General features: G+C 28.1%; 1 protein-coding gene across 1 annotated transcript in view; it reads left to right on the forward strand.

The window, feature by feature from the left end:
* LOC107438384 (Bardet-Biedl syndrome 9) overlaps window positions 1-22,962 on the forward strand; it is a 39,992-nt gene that overhangs the window by 12,023 nt on the left and 5,007 nt on the right. The window contains exons 7-19 of the mRNA XM_071183738.1: window positions 2,621-2,696; window positions 2,797-2,893; window positions 4,870-5,041; window positions 7,640-7,815; window positions 8,053-8,129; window positions 9,443-9,505; window positions 10,657-10,858; window positions 12,564-12,704; window positions 13,767-13,862; window positions 14,067-14,242; window positions 15,676-15,828; window positions 17,822-18,004; window positions 20,532-20,730. Coding sequence (XP_071039839.1) covers window positions 2,621-2,696; window positions 2,797-2,893; window positions 4,870-5,041; window positions 7,640-7,815; window positions 8,053-8,129; window positions 9,443-9,505; window positions 10,657-10,858; window positions 12,564-12,704; window positions 13,767-13,862; window positions 14,067-14,242; window positions 15,676-15,828; window positions 17,822-18,004; window positions 20,532-20,730 — 1,811 coding nt within the window. The remainder of the gene's footprint in view (window positions 1-2,620; window positions 2,697-2,796; window positions 2,894-4,869; window positions 5,042-7,639; window positions 7,816-8,052; window positions 8,130-9,442; window positions 9,506-10,656; window positions 10,859-12,563; window positions 12,705-13,766; window positions 13,863-14,066; window positions 14,243-15,675; window positions 15,829-17,821; window positions 18,005-20,531; window positions 20,731-22,962) is intronic.

A 22,962-nucleotide genomic window follows, 5' to 3' on the forward strand; every position in this document is an offset into this window, starting at 1 on the left:
ATCATAAAATATAAAGTTTATATAGGATGATTTTATTGTGCCGAATTGTTGATGTAAATTATTTTATGAAGCTAGTTATAGTGTCAAAAAAGGTATTATATAAAACCTTTTCTAATGCTTAGTGTACTAAGTCAGTTTTGTACTTGTTATAAATAATTTTATTTCATCTGAATTTTTAGCATTTTACTATCATTCATACAATTCCTTTTTCATATTTAGGAAAAGACATGATATGCATTTACTGCTTAGATGGGACTCTTTGTTTTTTTGAACAAGAAAGATTTTCATTCAGTCGATATCTTCCTAATAGTTTATTACCCGGACCAACCAGTTACATACTCAAAACAGATTCTTTTATTACAGTAAATGGATTTTCTGTTGAAAGTTACAGGTAATCATTCTGAAAACATAAAAGTTTAGGCTGTTAACAGATTTTTATAAAATAATTTTGTTAGAAAATTTTATTTTTTAAAAATATTTTACTGGTTTTTAATGCTTTGTTCAAAATGATTTATTTTGCAATTTTCGTTGGAATCCATTATTGTTGATATTATTAGTCTATTATTTTATTTTTCTTTACTAAGTAGTTTATTATTTTGTAAACCCATTTTGTATACTGTTTTGTATTTTGTATTCTGTGATTCTAATCTGACAAATACACTGAAATATGTGTGTTTTATTATATTTGTTCATACTTATTGTTTTAAAAGTTAATTTTTTTCTGTTCATAATCAGAATTTATTTTATAAAAATTCATGTTTAGTTTCCCTGAAAATAATGAATGAAAAGTTTTAATCCAAGTGTTAAAATAAGTTCTTTGTGTACTATTTTCTGCATTGTGAAACTAGCAATTAAAAATGTAGTGCTTAACAGCGTTTATGGGACAAAGTCCTGGAATTATGGGATAAAGTCCTGGCTGGTGGCTAGGCTTATAACAGATATAATTTTATCCCTTCTTATTCAATATAAAGTGAGTTTTAAATTCTTACAATTTAAATTAACTACCACTACTATAAGTTTATAGCCCTCATTGTTACCTTGTAAAAACAGCTCTTAACTTTTAAAGCCTTTTTTAAAAAATAATTACTTTGATAAAATGTACCAAGTGATTTTTGCAAATAACGATATAACATTATGAATTTATTTGGATTCATTAGTTTATTCTTTAAGAATAAGAACAATACTCATAAAACAAGTTTGAAATCCGGAATCAAGTGGTTTGTCAATTTTCGTAAACAGACATTTTGAGCTGTGTCTATATTTGTAAAATATGTTCTAGCATGGCTTTTATTCAGCAATTGCAGTATTATTTCACTTTTAAGTCCTAGATTTTGCTTGAAATGTTCGTTCTTTCACCTTATAGTCCTTAGTAGTAAACTTATATTGGTTGTAAATATTTATAGTCAGTGCTAGAAAAAAACCCGGAACATCGTAAATGACTTTTGATAAAATGATTGTAATTTGAATTGTATTTTTACATCATTTTAAAGAATGTAATTTTATTCATTTATCTTTGAGCAACATCAGTCAATTAGTCCCTGAGAAATCAAATTTTGAATTTATATGACTGTTTTAAAATTCGATTTCTCAGGAACTATTCCACTCATTTCATTCAAGTTTTGTATTTTTCCATATAAAATTACATTCTTTAAAATGTGTAAACTTTACAATTAGACATTTTTTCAATTATTATTAAATAAAATAATAAAAAAATAAATAATTATAAAATTTTTTTTGATTAAACAAATTTTTAAATTGCGTGCGAAACTTTTGAATTAATTTAAAAATTCTCTTAGACATAGCAAAATAAGCAAAAAGTAAAATTGACTTTAAGGAGTCCCAACTATCAACCCCTCTCCTGACTAAACTATTGTAACTATGACATATTTTCTACATTGTGGCTACTACAAATAATTTGATGATCAGAAAAATGTTTATCATATATTTATTCCGATATTCAGAGAAAGTACATTTTTGTGTCTGATTACATAACTTTTATATAATAAATTAAGCAAAAGTTGAAACATATGATTTTTTTGTGTATAAACATTTTTAAAGATTCAATAAGCTAGGTTATATATACAAATGAATAGTTTGTAGCATTTAATTTTACATAATTATTAAATACTCATTATGTGGTTTTTGAAGTTTATGATTTTTTTTATCAAGCCATTACCGGGATGGCTACCAAAATCAAGGGTGTGTGGTACATAAAATCATCGTAAACTTGAACGATATTTTGATTTTATTATGTAAAAATCGAAAACATTATTGCCCAGTTGTGTGCTGATTCAAACCTACAATAATATCTCACATACTAATCATGTAAATAAGTAAAAATTGTTTGTTGGTACAATTCAATATAATTGGTGTAATAGAGTTTTTATGGATTTTTATTTAAGTTCTTGAAGCAGACAGATTTTTTTAAAATGGATTTTTTAACAAGTCCTTACATATCACTGTATAAACTGTGCTATGCCACACTGTGGCAATCATGCCTCAGGTTAATCATCCTTTTTATATTTAAAGTATCAAAAAATAAAATACTTAATATGTTTAATCATTTATGCTTTTAACATCACTCTCTCTTAATAATTATTATTATTTTGTTCAATTATAGATTCCAGGCATTAGCTTCTGCAACAGATGACTCAAATGAAAATGAGTCCTCTGGATTCAAAGGAAAAAAAGTCAAAGTATGATAGCTTTTTAATGTAATTTTACATAATAATTTTTATATATTATTTAAGTAAATTTTTCTCTAAGTCAAAGTCATTCTTTTTAAAAAATATGCAGCCTGAATGGACCTATGTTTTGGAAGATACTGCATTAGACATTGCTGTAGTTGAAGACAAGGCATCTTCTTGTCTGTTAATTTTAGGTAATTCATTGTTTACTTTCATATAAAAGCTATGTTTTTAAATTTTAAAGCCTTGGTAAAGCAGTTTTAAAAATTATCACTAATGTAACAATAAATCTATTATCTTACATTTATTCCAATGTTGTTTTTGTAATTATAGAATCCTTTGATAAAGGACTTAAATTAAATAGATTTATGTGCTTTTAAAATTTTTCTAATTTATAAAAAACAAACAAATGTTTGACTTAAATATGTTCATATTTATATCAGCATTTATTTCATATGATTTTAATTCTACAAATAGTCTAAAATTGTTTTTCATTTAAATAATTGGAACTATAAAAGCTGCACTAGCTAATTTGTTAGCCATATTATTATTGCAACATCTCATGTTATAACATTTATTTTACATGTATAACAGGGTACCCCAAAAATGATTGACAATTTAAAAAACAGACTTGTGTTCTTTCTCAGAATATCTTGGATTACGTTTTTGAATGGTCGAAACTTTCATAACATCATAACTTTAGAATTCAATCCTTTGAAATCTAAAGTTATGATGATACATAAAAAGTCGATGCCGGATGGGGTTATTCAGTTGACTCTTGGGCAGGGCCGGCTTATGCATGTCGCGGCCCCTAGGCAATACTCGTCTCGCCCCCCCCCTACCGTCTTCTAACTTCCTAATATATTTTTTCGCTAACACAACACTTTATTCATAATTACGCTGTTTTTTACTACATAGGTATATTATCACATTATTCAATAAAAATATTGAATCAAACGAAAAGAATATAAGTAATTAATATATGCATTTAAAAAAAATCATACAATAAGCTTAAATATTAACTCTTCTAACTTTTTTTGTTACAAAATCGTTCAAGACATCCTGAAAGTTAACCTTTTCCAATACATCATTTTNCACAACATTATATATTTTTAATTTTTTTGGCAGTTTAATAAATGCTTCATATTGTGTTTAGTTTGGTTCCTATTACATGATCATTGCTTTGCAGCTTTTAACAGCATAACATATTTCAGTAAAATGTCTTTTTGACTTCTTGTGCCCCTATACAGAATTCTTAATTTTGTCTAATATTGGGTAAAATCCCAAGAATTATAAAAATTTAAATGGTATTAGCCAGAAATTAAACACTGTTTACAAAATACTAGTGATTAAGCCTAAATTCATTATTTTGAAGGAATGAATCTTCCAAAATGCTAAAGCTTTCCTAAACCAGACGTGATTCGAAAAAAAAGAATTCAAAATGTTTGTTTGCTACAAAAAAAAAAAAACAAACAAAATCTTGACACAAAAGTGTAAGTGTATTAAGGTATCATAACATACCTTAAGTAATAACAAAACCATATTACCAAGAAAATTTACTTTATTATAAATGTTAGTTTTCAATTCAACCAATATCTATCTGTATTTAAACTAATCTGCGTCTTTCAATTGAAGTCTATCACTTTTCAAATCTATTTAAATTTATCTTTGCAAATCTAAAATTTTTGTAGTATTGTTAATGTTTACACACTCGACTATGGTTGATGCATTTTTTATCATTCCTATTTGACATTTAATATCTTGTAACAAGAAACTACTTTTCATATAATCAATTTTAACGTATTGAAACACACTGTACACAAAACAGGAAAAATAACATATTTGAATTAAAATGCAGAAAAAGCCTCTATTTAACAATGCTCATCAGATGGTCAAAAATGTTGTAAATAATTGGTCGTCTCTGTATTGAGGGCTTGAAAATCTCCATGAAATCTGGAATTTAAATTCGTACAAATATAGTTAAATTTTTTAAATACCTGAGACAGTTTAAAATTTAAATGTAATTTATTTAGTAACGAAGAAAAATGTAATTATTTCAATGAAAAAAAATCCGATATTTGTGTTTGTTTAGTTTTATTGCCTTAAAGTATACTTTGAATTTTTCAACAATGTATACTAGATCCGAGTTGGACAGTATAAGTTAAACTTGCACTAAACTAAGTTCCAATTTATTTATTAAAGCCTTTATTAATTATGTTTTCAGAGCATCATGGATATTTGTTGATTCTTATTGTTACATCCAATCAAACACTTTTGGTTTATCATGAAACTCAATTAAAATGGGCTGTTCAATTGATGTTTCCCCCCGTTAGTATAAATCGAGCATTTTTCACGTAAGTAATCAATATTTGAAATTACTTTTTTTGTGTGTTTTGATTTTTCATTTATATAAAAAAAAACGCACGTGTATGATATGACTATTGATCTTTTTTATGTTGTATAAATTGGATAACAAATTATTTATAACGAAATGCAAAATATTTTGAGCAAAAAGTATATGTAGGGCATTTGGTAATGTTCTAAAATATATTGTTAGAATCCTTATGAAAATTAAAACAAAAAAGTGTATTAATCTGGGATCTCAAATCCAAATTTAATGTGGGAAAAACAAATATATTATCAAAATTCGGCAAATCACATTGCAGATAGACATTTGAAATAAACAGCAAGACTAGTTTCATTGCAGATGTTAAGAGACAATTGTTAGAAACACCTTTAAGTTTCAACTTTAGGTTAAACCTGTTTTGATGTTTTTTACAACCACTCTGTAATTCTACTGTAATTTCTCAGATTTAAAAAATGTTTAAGTTTTTACTTTGCTTAAATATTCGATTATTATTACATCCAAGGTGTGTACTTTTTGGTTTTCATTTTTTGATGAGGGCTCTAAAAATATATATTAAGGACAGTCTTTGAAAAACACCCTGTATAAGAAATTTAGATTCTTGAAACTAGCTATCAGGTTAGGAAAAAAAGCAAATTAGTTTTCATTTGTTGAAACTAAAATGAATTTATTCTGAGCTGCCATTAAAAAATATTCATTTAAACATTTGACCCAGGACTATTTATAATTCTGTGGCTCCACAAATTGATTTATGTATATACATAAACTTTGATAGTGCCTGAATACATATCAATAAATGTTATTACATAGCAAACCATCTTAATTGTAGTCTATTAGATCAAAATCTACTAGATTCTGGTAGATCTATCTAAATCTAGTAAAATAATCTACTGGAACAAAAGCTCATAATATCTAAAGGCTCAAAGCGTTCGCCTTCCAATGAGGCGAACTGGGTTCAAATCTCAGCGATGGCTGGTCTATACGAATTCCGCATCCGGTTTGCATCGACCACAGTGCTGACGTGAAATATCCTTAGCGATAGACGGATCATGGGTTAAAGTCCCCTTGCCTTCAGGCTAATCGTGGGAGGTTTGTGGTCTTCCTTTCCATGTAATGCAGGTTAGTTCCATCAAAAGGTCTTCTACAAAGGTAAATTTATCCCAACACTCGATCCAGGAGTTACCTTGTAATCTGGATTGGGTTTAAAATTACAAAGCTACATAATTGTAAATACGAAAATTGGTTCGGCTGTTTAACGACAGTTATAAATTAAAACAATAATAATACTAATATCAAATGCATAAGTTTTGTTTTTAATCATAATTTTTGAATAAAATTATTTAAATGTGTACTTAATTTTGCTTAATTCTTAAGCAAAAAATTTTTGATAAAAAATTATTAAATTGTAAAATAAGCAAGATGACAAAAAATTTTTAATCGAAAGTTGGGTTTCTTTTATTAAGTTTTTAACAGGAATCCTAATTTTAACTGTTAAAAAAAAATCTAGGGTATTAAATTTGGAATTTATCTTGAATTCAATATTAGGAAGTGTATCTTGAATTCAATTCAGTATAGAGGAATAACAATATGTTTTTACTTAATATGTTTGATTCAAAATATTTTTAACCATTTTATTATTTATTCGAAACTTGTTTTGCGTAATGATATTCTTGCTTTCTCATCCATTTTTTTAAAATATTTTGAATACTGTATGGAACTCTGAGGGTATGAATTTTCCTATAAGCTCAACAATTTAAGTTTTAACATTGTTTATATTATCTTATTTAATCTATTAATTATTCCAAATGTAACTATTTTCCTTGCAAAAAGCTGCATGTTACACCTGTCATAGTTTACATATTTTAAATCAAAAATACAGAATTTTGATATTTTTTTATTATTAATGGTTGTAATAATTAAGCAACAGTGGTGAGTAATATTTTATTATTATGACTATTATTATTTTCTGTAGCATAAGATTTTTTCGTAGGTCTTAGATGCTCTCACTGATTTTAAATCTGCTCTCAGTGTTCCTCTCCATGTTACAGATTTTTTTAAAATGTCATTTTTAGTGCATTTTTTATCAACATGTACAAGTTTTAAAACGTTACTTATAACTAGAGGTCGCATAACTGTTGTGACAAAATTCTAGGTGAGTCAGGATTAAAATTAATTAAAATTACAGAAGAACTTATGCCCAGAAATGTCGTCATAAGCCGCTAGGGGTACTTTCCGTATTATGATTTGTTTCTTTGTGTGCTTTTGAACAGGTTATACTAGAGAAGCGCCCCTAGCTGTGTATGAAGACACTTCCGGGCATGGGCTCTTATGCAGTTTTAATCCTGATAACGTGACCTAACTCCCCTAGAAGTTTGTCACTACATTTACGTGTTTCCCTGTTATATTTTCTTTTAAACTTGTGCATATCTTAAATAAATAGGCTAAAACTGTTGTTTAAATCTGTAGCTTCAGGAGCAAAACTAATTGATTCTACATCCGCATTAGGCAATTATTTGCTGAAATGAAACAAAGAATATATATCCCCCATTACAGTTTATAACCATTTAGAAAAATGTATTTCTTGTAGAGATATCAAAGGAATTTTAACGATGATATCTGAACAAGGCAACTTGAGCTGTTGCTATCTTGGAACTGAACCTTCACTGTTTGTATCACCTTTATCAGAGCCGAAAGAAATAGATTTTAAAGAAGCAGAAGAAGAAATGAATAGGTTGAAAAGAATTATAAAATCATCAAATCAAAGTAATTTTGCTTTTTTTTAAAAATTAATTTACTTAATTTTTTTTTCTTTAAAATTAATGTGATATTTTAGTTCACAGTATTTTTGTATAATTTATTGATTTTTAAGTTTTTATATGAACAAAGTAATGAACATATTACAATGTTGATTAAATTTTTATTTACTTTATACTTCATTTAATTATTGTAATTATTAAAAAGAAGGCAAGTGGGATAAATTATTATTATTATTATTTTTAGATTTACTTGGCACTCAAAAGCTTGGAAACGAAATTTCATTGTCAATTAATGTATCTAATCTTCTAAATAATGGTGAGGTAAGTTTAAATGAATTATCTGTGGTATATATATTATCAATACATTCATTTTTAGATTCATGAAAGGTTTTCATGTAGGTTTGAAAGTATTTTTTGAATGATATTTTTAAGAATTCTTTCATAAATTTTATTTTCTACTTTTTTTAAAATCAAATCAATATCGTTTATAAATTTATATTTTATTGTCAAAAGCAAAACTATTACCAAATCCTAGCGTTAATCTTATTTTAAGTAAATTTTGGTACATACTTAGATTAACTGACAAGATTAAAGCACAATATACAATTTAATATGATTCAGTATTACAGATTTTTTAGAGACGTTAATGCTTTTTTTCCCTTCTCATTTTTATAATCAAGTAGCTAGAACTGTCAATTGGAATAAAAAGCACATAATGGATATTTTTCATTTATTTATAATTGGTTCATGTTATGAAAGGAACAAAGTATAGTAAATATTGGAAAGACATAGAATCTATTAAATCGGAGTCCATTAAAGATTCTGAATTTGTTTAACTTTGAAAAGTGCATTTAGTTTATGCCTATAATAATTTAATATTACATACTTTTTGGAGGCTATAATTCAGTTATTGTATTGCAGTATTCAGGAAGTTAGAATTGTTGACTAGAAAAAAAAACTTTGAAGAGAAATTTTTTTATTTGTTCATAATTAATTTAGATATGGAATGCAGAAATTTATCAAACCGAAAAACCAAAAAATCTGATTATTCACCTAACTTAAAGCCCTTAATTATTTAAGTGTTATAAAGTGCATTCAATTCATACCTGTAAATAAATAAAATTTAATTTAATATGTGCTTTTATTTTGACAAATATTGCAATAGTTATTGCTTTCTGTTCTATATTCAATGAAACTGCTTAAAAATATAATTTATTCATGTTCTTAATCTGATAAGTATTGCAATAGTTATTGCTGTTTGTTTGCATATTTGACAAAATCAGTAAGTAAAATGTAATTTATCCATTTTTGTATTCTGACAAGTGTTACTATAATTATTGCTGTTTCTATTTTTGGCAAATTTAGTAAATGAAATGTACATTATTCCTGTTCTTATTCTGGCAATTATTGCAATAATTATATCTGTCTGTTTATATAGACATAACTAGTAAATAAATTGTAATTTATTCATGTTCTTATTCTGACACGTATTGCAATAGTTATTGCTATCTGTTAATATATTTGACAAAATTAATGACACAAGTTCAGTTCTAAACTTCATAATCAGTTACATAAAATTTTATGAAATGTATTTGTGTAAAAAAGTAATATTTAAATTGTGCTTTATATTTCAGACTTCAGAAATTGGAGATATTGAAGGGAATTCACATTCTCCTTTCCCATCTGTGCCTGTAAAAGTAAATATATTTTTGATGTAAAGAGTTTTTGTAATTATGTGTAAGTTTTGTTCAGATTGCAATAAATCAGTGTTTATTTTCTTCCTACTGTGTTGAATATTCACCTTCGTAACACTCAAATAAGCCATCGGGGGAGAAGACCGGTTTCATGGCTTCACTCTTCTCTCTCCTCCTCTTCTCAATTGTAGAGGAATGTACTAAGATATTTTCCCTTTCTCAATATTTTTCATAGTCACAAATATTTTTAAAAACTCTATGGTGCTTTGTTTTAGAACTATGTTCAATGTAGTTTTCAGTTTCTAACTTAAAAGTTTTTAATTTATTTGAAAATCAAGACAGAAACTAACGTACTTCCTTCTGCCATGATTCTCCACACGCTAGTGGTGAAAACATGCAAAGTGTTGCCATAGGTAGAGAATTCTGCTCTACACCACCTGTAGCCTATTTCGAACGCCTATAATATGTTCTTTACTTTTAAGTTACACATGTTGATTAATATTTTTAAATCACATTTAATTTTATTGAAAGTTACTTATTTTTCTAACTGTAGTGTAGTAATAAATTGTAATAATAATTATAATAAAATAACTAAATTAATAATCATAATTAGTTTTTGTAGTTTAAAATTATCTATTTGATCTGACAATTTTTCGTTAACGGCTGGTTCAACAAGTGGAGACTAGAATTAGCAGGCTTTAGCATGCTAAGCACTAATTCCAAATGGTTAGATCTTTAAAAGCACTAAATTTTTTTAAAACTTATGACCTTAAAATGCCTGTCTTTTTATTTTCTAGTATATTATACTTAACTTTACAATTTGTATATCTTTTTGTAAATATATATGTAGTGACTGTGTCAAAAGTATGTCTTTGATTAAAGTATTCATTTTTTAAAGTAATTTAATTCAAATTGAACTCTAAATACTTAAATAACAATGTGATTTTTTTAAAATCTCTTGATATATGTAATAGAATTTTCTACATTAATAAATTTATTTGACATTATTTAAAACAACCTTCATACATAAGTATTTATTTATGTCCTGCAGTTTTTATCCATTTGTAAAAATATCAAAATTTGGTTATTTTGCTGATAAAGGTTTAAATATTATTAATTTATTATCCCTATCAAATTGTTATCTCTTGTTGCAGATTAATCTGAAATGTCGAACTGTTGTCCATGATGTTCGGTTAATGATTCATGTTCAACTACCTTTGAAAGTCTCCCAGAATGTATTTGTATTTGGATCTGTGATAGAGGGCTCAAGTGCTGTAGTTGTAGTATCATTACAATCTCCATACCCTCCTCCAAGTTTGAAAATCACAGCTCATGCAGTATTTACAAACAGCTATGGTATGATTTGTATTCAATATTGATGTTACCAAATAGAAATAAATTTGAGATCAACAAAAAATGGAGACTTCTCTGCACGAAAATGCTATTCTATTTATCTATTATTAAATGCTAATTTACAAATTGTAAGTTATTATATCTAACAAAGACTTTTTAAGTTTTTTTAAATTTATTTTCCCCCGTACAGCAATGTNTCGGCCTTGCCCGGCCCAAGGATCGAACCAAGGACCTGTGGCACGGCAGCGCGAAGCGCTACCACTCAGCCACCGGGCGTCGAAAATGCTATTCTATTTATCTATTATTAAATGCTAATTTACAAACTGTAAGTAATTATATCTAACAAAAACTTTTAAAGTTTTTTTATTTATATTTCCCCGTACAACAATGTAATTAAAACTAACATTGAAACCTATTGCTAATGGCCTTTTTTTCCATCTTTTAGTTGCAAAGTGTCACAATTATAACCCCTACCCCATTTGTCAAAAGTCTGTCTGTATTACGTTTACATATAGTACTTGTAGCTAAAAAAAAAAGAAGGAACCATGTTAGAGACCATATTTTAAATTTTATTTTTTATTTTTAACTATGTGTTTTGACTACATTAGCAAGTATAACATTAATAATGATTATATGTATACTGAATTTGGTGTAAATAACAAAAGAATTTATCAGCAAGTAATGTAAAAATACATTATCTGCTGATTTTAGTTATTTTTATTTTTACCGAAATATGTGCAATCTCACTTCTTGTTACCTTCCCCCTTTTCACTAACCCCTCCCTTCATGGGTGACATTTTTAGTTCACGGGCCCTAACAAGCAATTAGCAATAAGTGTGATAATATGTTATTATAGAATTTTTTTTATCCATGATATTTTTTTGTTTTGTATACCTGTCAACTTTGATGCATAATTAGTTTGTTTATGTTCTACATGACTCCATGCTTGTCCTTGCATTTAGTAAGAAATAAATAGTGGAGGAATTGAAATTTTTGGGAAAGAATATAGAATGAGTCACTTAAGAGAATTGATACTTGACGAGCATGGCTTACACAAAGTAGAATGGAAAGAACAGTTGTTACAAAACTCGCGTTTCAACAACTGATCAGGATCGAGATACCCACACTATATCACTTGCAGGTATCCCATTGAAATTACAGCATGGCTCAGGTTTCAAACCATATCAAGAAGTGATTCTTGATATGGTGTTTTGATACACAAGATATGATGTTTTGTTTTCATTATTTTAAAAGAATGATAGTTTTCTTTTTAGTTGAGAGAGTCAATATTTTCTATTTGTATATTAGTCCCAAAATTAAATTATGAAAAGGAACTTATATTTTATCTTATTTGTGTTAGTTGGAACACTACAATATTAGAATATTTATTTATTACATATTAATGAGCTATAACTTATAAGATGTGTAAAATTTAAAAGCTATTTTTTAAGCATGTAGAAATTATTCTCATGTTTTGAAAATAGCAGACAATAGCCTTGTAGTTCTTAAGTTTACTATAGAAAAAACCCTATACAGATTCAAAACACTTGGTTTGTTTTTAAATAATAATGCAGAATTATTTTCTCCTCCTTTGTGACCAACTTAATTTATTTGAAATGTATAATTTTATATTACGAATTCCATATCATAAGATAGCCTATGTTCTTTGAAATGTTTCATTATATAGCTTTTCAAATGTAATTTGTAGGAGCCCCAAGAGTGATTGATGCAGCAGCTTTATTACCCTTTTGTGTAGTAGCAAAACCTTGCCCGCCTGTGAAAGAGGCAGATTTGAAAATCACCATTGATATCAATAAAAAACCTCTGCTTTTAACTGAACTTTTTCCTGGTATGAAAATTATGAATTTTTATTTCTTATTTAAGTTTTTCTGTTACATTTCTTACCCCTTTGAAGAAAAAGTAGACCATATTTTAAAGAAAAATTATTATTATTTTTTTTTATCTGTAAGCATTTCAGGAGTGTTTTAATGAAAATTATTTCAACAAGTAAATAGTGTTTTCTTCCTTATTATATTTCACAATATAATTTTAAGATATATTGTTTAGATGAGGTATACAAATCACATCTATGTATATAAACGTTTCTTTGTATGTTTCTTATAGAAATCAATTCTCAAACAATTTTTTGAACCAAATTTTGTGTAGATTCATTTGAAGACAGTCTGCTCTGTCTACTTCAAACTTTCTCAAGCCATTTCCATAAAAATTCCACCATTGTCATAGAATTAAGACCACTTTTTAATTAGAATATAAATATTTATGTTTTCAATAGTTTAAATATGGTCGTATAAGAATTTAGAATAGTAACATCTTTTGAAATTAAAATAACTACCTTTAGAGTTTATGGCATGTTCTTAATGCTAATTCATTTATAGTTTGTTTCGTTAGATTAGCATCAGTAAAACACTTTCATACAATTACATTAAAAATATTCTATAGTGTGTCAAAATGAGATTGATGAATTCAAATTTTAAAAACGATTAATGAAATAGACATACTATATCGATAAGTGAACTTGGAAACTAACATAGTAGCAGGAAAACAAAATAGATGACTTTTACTCAAAATGCTTAAGAAAAATATTGAAAATCTAATGGTCAAACATGATAAGTAATATGAATCTATACCGTAAATCCAGTAATTAGCAATAGATATAAAAAAGATAAGACGAAACTGGATTGGCCATATATTAAGAAACATGCCAAAAAGAAAGAGAAAAACACATTGCACTGGTCACCAGATGGAATGAGGAGAAGCGATAAAGCGAAAGAGGAGAAGTCTTAATTTAGTAGTTATCTAAATAAATCATTAAATATCATTGAAATATCATGAAATATCAATATGTTATCAAAAGTAATTTTAAGTACCTAAGAAAAGTTTCTTTTGACAGATTTAAATTTTGATAATGCATCATATCCTGGAGGTGCTTTGGGGATTGAGTTTTTTTCTGGATCAATAGTTTCTATTTTGCCTTCCAAAAATGCTCGTAAGTAGAAATTCATCCAAATATTAATAGGTTTAAGAAAAATTGAAAATTATTGTTTATTTTATTATTTTAATTTTAGTATTTTTGTTTTATTTCATATTTTAAACTTTAAATTTTATTAGTTGCTTTAATTACAGGCCTTCATAGGAATATTTTATCATGTTCTCCTATATTAATGAAAGTTTTTAATTTTCCTTCCTACAGAACGTTATAGATTGCAAAGTGATCAACTTCCCGTCCTGTGGCTTGCTGTTGCTGAACTTGTGCGAAGACTGCAGCACAAGTATCGGAAGGAAGCTGATAACTCTAAACTGCAATGTAGTTTTACGTCCGTTCTTCCACTCCAGGAATATTTCAAAGTTATTGAAGATAACTTTACAGTAAGTTTTGTATAAGCAATTTATTTAAGAACTTTAATGTTATAATATGTAATAAGGTGTAATCAAAGTTGAAATAAAACGGTTAAAAATTCCAATAATTCGAATAGCTCCTAAGAAATCGAATTTTGAAAATACGACTTTTTCAAAATTCGATTTCTCAAGAATTATTTTTGACCGATTTCGTTCAAAATTTGAAATTCGCCATTTAAAATTGCACTCCTTAAAATGGTTTAAAAAATTGTATATCTTTCAAATCAAATTTTTTCGACTATTATAAAATAAAATAATAAAAAATGATAAATAAATACTATAGGATATTTTTTGCATAGAATTATCTTTGGATAAATTAATTTTATAATTAAGTGCATAAATTTTTCAATTCTCTTAAAAAAATTTGAAAGATTTGGTGAAATGCGCAAAATTTAAAATTAACATTAGGGGGCTCAAACTTCAGACAGCTCTCCTGACCAAACTATAGAGACCATATTTCCTTGTTGTGGCTACCCCCTATATTTTGCTGGTCAGAAATCAAATCATTCGAAAAGAAGGTATGTTTATTCAGAGAAAGTACATCTTTGTCTGATTTCATAACATAAAATATTGTCTGCACCAATTAACTAGCATGTTTAAGGTAATCTCCTCGAAACATTAAGATTGAGTCATAGAATGTGAAAATCAGATTATTAGATCAAAAGTCATTCAGGGTGATCCGTTTTTAATTTTGCCCACTGTACTTTGCCTACTATATACAGTGGTCTGTACTTAGTTCTAAAATGATTGTTTTTGTACAACATGGTAAAGAAATTGTTTTTCCCTTTATACAACCCTAAGTTAGGCACAGAAATGAATCAAAGCGATTTTACAAGCAACAGTGTTGATAAATTTGCATTGGATCACCATATTTTGCTTGATTTTGAAGAAAACTTTATAAACAATAGTATATTGAAAATACTGAGTGGTAGTTTATACTAATTTTTATTTATTCTTCAATAAACAACAAATCTAATTTTATTCTTATACTAAAAAAACAAAATCTGCAATGGTCAGCAATTATTTTTTGTGTGAAATGTAAACTTGAAGTTGCGTAATATAGTTGAATAAACTTAGTTTCATGGCAGCCCAAGGAGGGCAAGGCCTACTATGCCCCTCCCGCTCCCCAAGCATGCTTGGGGAGCGGGATGTTTAGTCCCCAAGCATGCTTGGTATTCATTGTACCGACCCACTGTAGGGACAAAAGGTTGATTCAAACTTTCCCAGCCTGAGGATAGAACCCTGGACCTTTGGCACAGGAACGCTACCACTGAGCAACCAGGATTCTATATATTATAATCTAAGTTTCTTAGCACAATTAAAAAGTGAGAAAGAAAAGAATGAAAAAAATTGATTTTGCTTGAAAATTGTCTTACAAAATATTACTTAATATACATTTTTAGAATCGTCAAGTTATTCATGAAGTGGAAGACATTATTGCTCATAGATCTTTGCAATTTCGTGTTGTACAGAAGAGGTTGCTGACAAAACTGAAAGATAGTACTCCTACACCTTTGAACAATTTGGATACACTTTTAGAAGCCACCCATAGACAGGTATAACAACATCCTATAAATTTTGTCCCAAATTCATGTAAATTTGGTTACTGCTCTGTGGTTATCCTAATCCTTTACATTGAATTAATCTAGCTAAAATAACAGCATTTGTTGCAAGTTAATTATTTCCAACAAATTGCTGTTTGCATTAATTTAGAAATGTTTTAGTATCCCTGATGCATCTACAAATTTTTTTATCTTTCTATATTATTTGAGATTCAATCAATTTAGATAGTTGAGAGTTTAAAAAATCAATATTGTATTTGAAACTGAAAATTATGTTTGTCTAATTCATTTCATTTATGATTAAATGTATGCTTTTTTATAAATAAAAATATTTATGCATATAAATGATCTATTTTCAGAAATTTTATTTACCAAAGTGATATTTTTCCTATTTCTTGTTTTCTACCCATTACATATCAATTCCGGAATTGCAAAATTTAAATATAAATTCTGAAAATGTAAATTTTCAATTTAAATATCAATTCTGTGTAATTATGTTAATTAAGAATATGGCTTATTTTAATTTAGTTCATAAAGTAGGATAAGTAGGATCCCAATTACACACTATAAATAATTGGGATAGGAATTATCAAGTATTCATATTATAGAGAAAATATTGTTTTTTTTTGAGCAAGTAAACTTTGAAAAATTGAGGTTCTAATATTTAAAAAAAAAATAAGTTGATCAGATAGGTGCAATCTTAATTTTGAAACTTTAATAAAAAAATTAATTATTGAAATCTTTTTAGAAGCATAATCATCCTCAAAATGTAGCTTCTTTATGAACTGTTTTTTTTTAAAGATGTTTATTAGATTCCAAATCATCTTGATCTATTGGTTGTAGAATCAATAATGTTGTATCAGAAAGCAGAAAGATGCATTTGATATTTTCTGATATTAGAATATTAGTGTCTGGTTGACTAGGGAAATGGTCTAGTAGCAAAATGTAACATATTAAAGAAACATTTTAAACTTATATGTTTAGTATAAGAGAAATCAAATAGATTTAAAGAAGTACATTTATATATTTGAATTTCATAATTTGCTACATGATTTTGGTTCATTATTAATTTAAATCCAATTTGAACTGATTTATACTAAAGCTAGAGAAACAATTTTTTTCTCTCCCTTCATTCAATAAATTTAAGTACACATCTTCAAATCTAGTTCTTTCAAAATTGTTTTGAAATCAGTAATTTTAAATAAAATTGACTATTAACTTTACAGTTGAATCTCGATTTAACGAATTGATTGGGACTGACAAATCTCTGTTCATTAAATCGAATCAATTTGTTAAATCGAATATCAATTTTTGTAAAGAGTATGGTATATAAATATCAATGCAAAATACCCTTAGATATACAGATATGAAAAAGCTGATTATTGTTTACTACGAGCTCAAAAATTACAAGTTATACATTAGGAAATCAACTTTAAAATGATCTTAATTCTTTAACGCTACTTGCTCTTAAAACTTAATACGTAATACAGACATATAGGATTTGGATTAGGGTGTGAAATATTCAAAATTTTAAGTGCGGAAGATTCAAAGTCTTAGTTTTATGTGCGATTTTTTCCCCATTGATTGCTTTTCGTTGAAATCAAAGGTAAAAATTCGTTAAATGAGAGTATTTTAGCACCCTTTTTGTCGGGCAGTGAAAATATTCGTTAAATCGGAGAATTCGTTAAATCAAAGTATGTTAAGTCGAGTTTCGACTGTAATGCATGTTCAATCATTATTTTTCTTTAAAGAATGTCTTTTTCTTCTTAAAGGGAATACGGATTAATATTTACTAAATTATTTAAAAACTGAATATGTATTTATTTATTTTGTTTTTTGTATAGGAAGTAAAATCCCATCAAAGCGATCCATGTTTAAATTTAAATAAGGTGTAATTATAGTTTTTTTTAAAAATGACATATTTTGAATTGTATTTTCTTCTTTTTCTTATTGTATATGTTCAATAATTTATTAATACTTTTCTTAGATTATGTCAATAACTGAGACTATGGATAATCACATGAAGGCGTTAGAGGCTAGTTCTTGTGCTCTGAGCTGTTCTACTAACCTTATTCTACTTCTAGTAAAGTTGTCAGTTGATATAAAAGAGGATCAATTTAAGTTTCTTTCTGCTTGCTTTTCACCTCAGGTTGATTTGGATTCACACCAGGTATTACATTACTTTCAAAATAGAACTACAGATACCATTTATATAATAATATTTCCAAGAATTCACTCAATTATTGATCAATCAGGGTAACTGTATTACTTGGAAAACTAAAACTCAGTGGCGCGACAGCCCATAAAGGGCCAAGGCCTACTGTGCCCATCTCAGTTTTCTTGACCTTGAGCTCTGGGGTACAGGAGCAGACGTTCCGGTTAGGTGGTCAGCGAAACGCGAAACCCCCAGTGTTTAGTTCCCAAGCATGCTTGGTGCGCATTTATCGACCCACTGAAGGGATGAAAGACTGAGTCAACCTTGCCTGTCTCGAGGATCGAACCCAGGACCTGTGGCGAGGGAGTGAGAAGCACTACCACTCAGCCACTGGGCGTCATTACTTGGAAAAGCTATGCTATATTTTGTAGAAAAAGATGTGAATAAAATCTAATAGTTCTACTATATGTAAAAAATATATATATAATCAATTTCACAGAATATTTTTAAAAAAAAATATCTGTGTTGTATGAATTAATGCAGTTACCTATTTAATAATTTTTTCTGAACTGTTCTTGAAATTATTTTAATAAAAGATTTTCTTTGTTAATGCATATTCAAATTTAAGCATTAGACTGTTTGTTTTAAATTGGATAGTTTATCGGTTTTTCTAACACTTTTTTTTGCACAACAATAGAGTGTCATAGCTGTGCAAACTTGTACAATCATTGAGAAAGACTTTACAAATTAGTATTAAAATAATGTGCAAAGAAAGTTTTAATAATTAAGCTATTTTGCCAACATTGTAAAGTATAGTTGCTTATTTATGTTCATTACTGATGTTTGGTAATGCAATTTTTTTTGAAATTTAAAAACCAAAATTTATACTTAAACTATATTCCTAACATAAAGAAAAATTTTCTTCAACAACTATACATGTTTGTTCTTATGCAGCATGTAAATGGTATATTATTTAAATGCTGTTTGTAGACAAAATTTAACAATTTTTTCCAGTATTACTCAATTTAAGACTAGTAATCATTATGATATATCAAAGTTGTTCCCTTTATGTTCTGACTAGTAAAGATTAAAGCATTTTTGTAGTAAGTGGAAGTCTCTACTTCCTGCTACCTTTGCTCACTATCCATCTAAATTCGCTTCTGATTCATCATTTTTTTCTCTCCTTAAAAGTCACTTCCTTAGAAACATAAGGACATTGTAACAAAGTATAAAATTAATGTGTTTATGGGTAAATTTTTTTGTCAATATGTTAATTGTATCAAAAAGACCAATTGGGTACTTGCACTCTAAGAAGAAGAAGACAACCAATACCCACACATGTGATCTATGACGTCAGCACCATCTAATCTTTATCAGCAATATGGAGTATTAAAGTTGAGCTAAGTTTCTCTACTTGACTTAAAATGCTAATTAATGTTAAATTAATTAAATACTAAGCTGTATAATACATCGAATTTGTTGATATATAATTCTTTCTCGTCTATTTCTTTTACTAAAATTAGATTTATTATTTGTTTGTATATTTTATTGTAATCGTGATGTATTTTTGTTTTGTGTAACTGACAACTTCGATGCCTAATTAGCTTGTTTATGTTCCACATGGCTTTGTGCTTGTCTTTGTGTAAATATATAGTGGTAGATTTGAAATCTTTGTGAAAGAATATAGACTGCGTTACTTAAGAGAATTGGTACTTGACAGACTTGGCTTGTTTGAAATGGAATGGACCAACAGCTGCAACAAACAAAGTTTTTTCAAAAAATAAAACAAAAAAACTAACAAAACAACAAAAAAATTTTTTTTGATTATGAATACAAATAGCTTCAGGATGTTCTTGACATTTCTATTTCTGCAAAAAAACTCTGTTTTGTAATAAAAAATTCAAAATTTTCTAGAAGAAATTGTCAGAAAATTGTTCATAACAAAAAGTTATGCAATAAAATGAAATAATATTAGGCAATTTAATAAAGAACTTAATTTTAAATTTAAACTGCTGTTAAGATTTTGTTAGATAATATTACACTATTTATGTTAAAATTTGTTGGATTTACTAAGACTATGTAAATATTTGTTAAGATTTTTTGTAGAGTACATTTAGGTTTGTGTGAGTTGGTCCGACTGACTTGAGAAATATTAATTCCTGGTGTTTCCTAAGCATATGGTGTAGTCTTGGATAGACTGCACTAAAATTAAAAATTAGGTATTTAAAGTTAAATTCAGTTAGATATTTTTCTAGCTCATGAAATTTTAGATAAATCATTTATAAGTATCAAGGCAGCTTTTCAACAAAAAATGGTAGTTTTTTTTTGGAGTACTAAATTAACTTAACCTTTTAAATTCTATGGCGCATAATAAATTAATTCTTACCGAATCATAGTTACCATTGTTAATTTAGTATTACTTATCTCTAGAGATTGGAATTATACCTTAACTATTTAGTTCATTGCAATTCAATTAATATGCCGTTTTATAAATTTTTAAAGTAAAATCAGTTTTATATGTTTTTTTATTTGTATTTTGCAGGGATGGGAAGAAAAAGTGAATGTGTCACTCATATATCTCCTGAAAAATTGCTTAGGTAAAGGTAGTAATGAAACGAAATTTCCCGATGCTCATTTAGAGCCTCTTAAAGATGTATCAAAGTTAAAGAAACATATCACAATGGTTTTGGATAAAATTATGAAAAACATTGAGTTGAATTTGGGAGAGTCATATGTTGATGGTATGTTTTATTTCAAGCTTCAAATCATTTACTTTCTCAGTTTATTAGTAATTATTAATAATTAATATTAATCATTAATAATTTTAATAATAAAAAATTCATGAACGATTAACATAATATATGAAATACAAATTTACTTGATACGTTATAGATCAAATATGCACTTGTTTTCATATAGATCATTCCATACAGTATTTTTATCATAAAAGTTTTAAGATATGTCCATAATATTCCTAAATAATTTTCCTTTATCAATCTAAAGAATCTTGTTGGTGTGTTTTTTTAAACTGCAGCTCATAATGCATGTTTACGAATCTTTTTTTTAAAGAATAACCTAAGGGCTCCAAATAAATTCCGTATCAGATTTTTATTTTAATATTTTTATAACGGTCGTTGAACAGCCGACCCAATTTTTTGAGTTTACGACTACCAATGTTCAATTCTGTAGCTTTGTAATTTTGAACCTAATCCAGAAGACAAGGGAACTTCTGGATCAAATATTGGGAGAAATTTGCCTTCGTGGAGAACTTTTTAATGGAACTAACCCGCATTTGCATTACATGGAAAGGAAAATCATGAAAACTTCTCACAGTTAACCTGACGGCAAGGGGACTCTAACCCATGATCCGTCTTCCACTGAGGATGTTTTACGTCAGCACTGTGGTCGGTGTCAGCCAGCCATTACTGGGATTTGAACCCAGGTCACCTCATACGTCATCTATTTGTCTAAATCATGTACATTTTTTTAGCTAGTCTTTTTTTTTAAAAAAAATGTTTACAGTCAGCAGTTCTTTCTGACAAGGTTGGTACAGGTCCTGTAAATTTATAATCTTGGTATTTTTGATTGTTTAATGCTTGAAAAGTTACACCTGTAACATTGCAACATGACTCTGAAGTCCAGGATTTTGCCCCATAATAATTATGCATAGTATGTAAAATGATAAGGAAAAATAAGTATGAAATTTCACGTTTAGTTGTTAAATTTTGAATGAACATTGAAAGGGTGGATTATTTTTCTGTATCTATTTTCTTAAACATATATTTCAAGCTATGTTTGGAATAAAAAGCTCACTTAAAATATGAATGTATGAATCAGCTGTCAAAATATAAATAATTAGAATAAATAAAAAAAATAACACGTTATTATTTTTAATTCAAAAACCAAAAGTCACAGTGTTCTTTTCCCCCCACCTAAATAGCATTTATTTATTTTGTTATATTCTGTTATATTTCACTATTTCATCAAATTTTAAACAAACCCAAAGTGGATAATAAATTGTATGTAATTCTAATCTCTCTCTCTCTCTGTGTTACGGTTTGAATTTAGAATGTAGTCGTGTAGTAAGAGTTGTACTTTAGAAATAGAAAACCAAAACAAAGTTGTTATTTTATTTAATGCAAGGAAGGCCACGTTGCAACAATGAGGTATCTACGTAATAATGGTTAGTTTAAGAAGAAGAAGGAATTGACTGTGCTGAGGGTTTTTATAGCTTTCTGGACAATGTAGTTAAATTTTAATGTATCTTAGTAACGTGAGACTTATCAGTTTTCCATGACACTGAAGACCACATCACCACATTTACTTAAGTTATTTACATCAATATTATAACTTTTTTTTGGGGAATTGTTTAACTCTTAACTGATTGCGTGTTATAAGTGCTTCTACTTATTGATTAGATTTAATGTGTCATTCATTTAGCACAATATATACAGGGTGCGTTCTGAAAGTAATGCACATGATTTTATTGTGACGCGACTATTGATCGCAGTACACTCAGATTGGTCAAAAAATGTGGTGGGAGATTTGTCCTTCCAAACAAGCCTGGTCTCAGGTCGCTCCTAGCAGTAGGAGTGGTGGGACGTGTCTTCGCGCAATGTCTTTTTTTCGATCGAGTCACGGCGTGATGGAGTGTTCGTTCGCCTGAACAGCTGTACGCGATTAAGTTTTGTGTGCAACTTGGGAAGAATGCGACGGAAACTCATCACATGGTTCAAGACGACTTTAAGGAGGAATGCATTTCGAGATCTTAGTGTGGAAGGTGGCGCAAGGCCTCCAAGGAGGGTCGGGAGAAGGTCACCGACGAGCGTTGTTCTGGACGCCCAGCAGCAGCCCGACCCGATGGAAACGTCCAGCATGTGTGTAAAGTTTTGAAGTCAGACAGTCGGTTAAGCATTCAGGTAATCGCTAACACCCTAAACTTGTCAAAATGTGTGGAACATGGGATTGTGACG

This window comes from Parasteatoda tepidariorum, chromosome 7, assembly GCF_043381705.1.
Source record: "Parasteatoda tepidariorum isolate YZ-2023 chromosome 7, CAS_Ptep_4.0, whole genome shotgun sequence".
Lineage (NCBI taxonomy): Eukaryota > Metazoa > Arthropoda > Arachnida > Araneae > Theridiidae > Parasteatoda > Parasteatoda tepidariorum.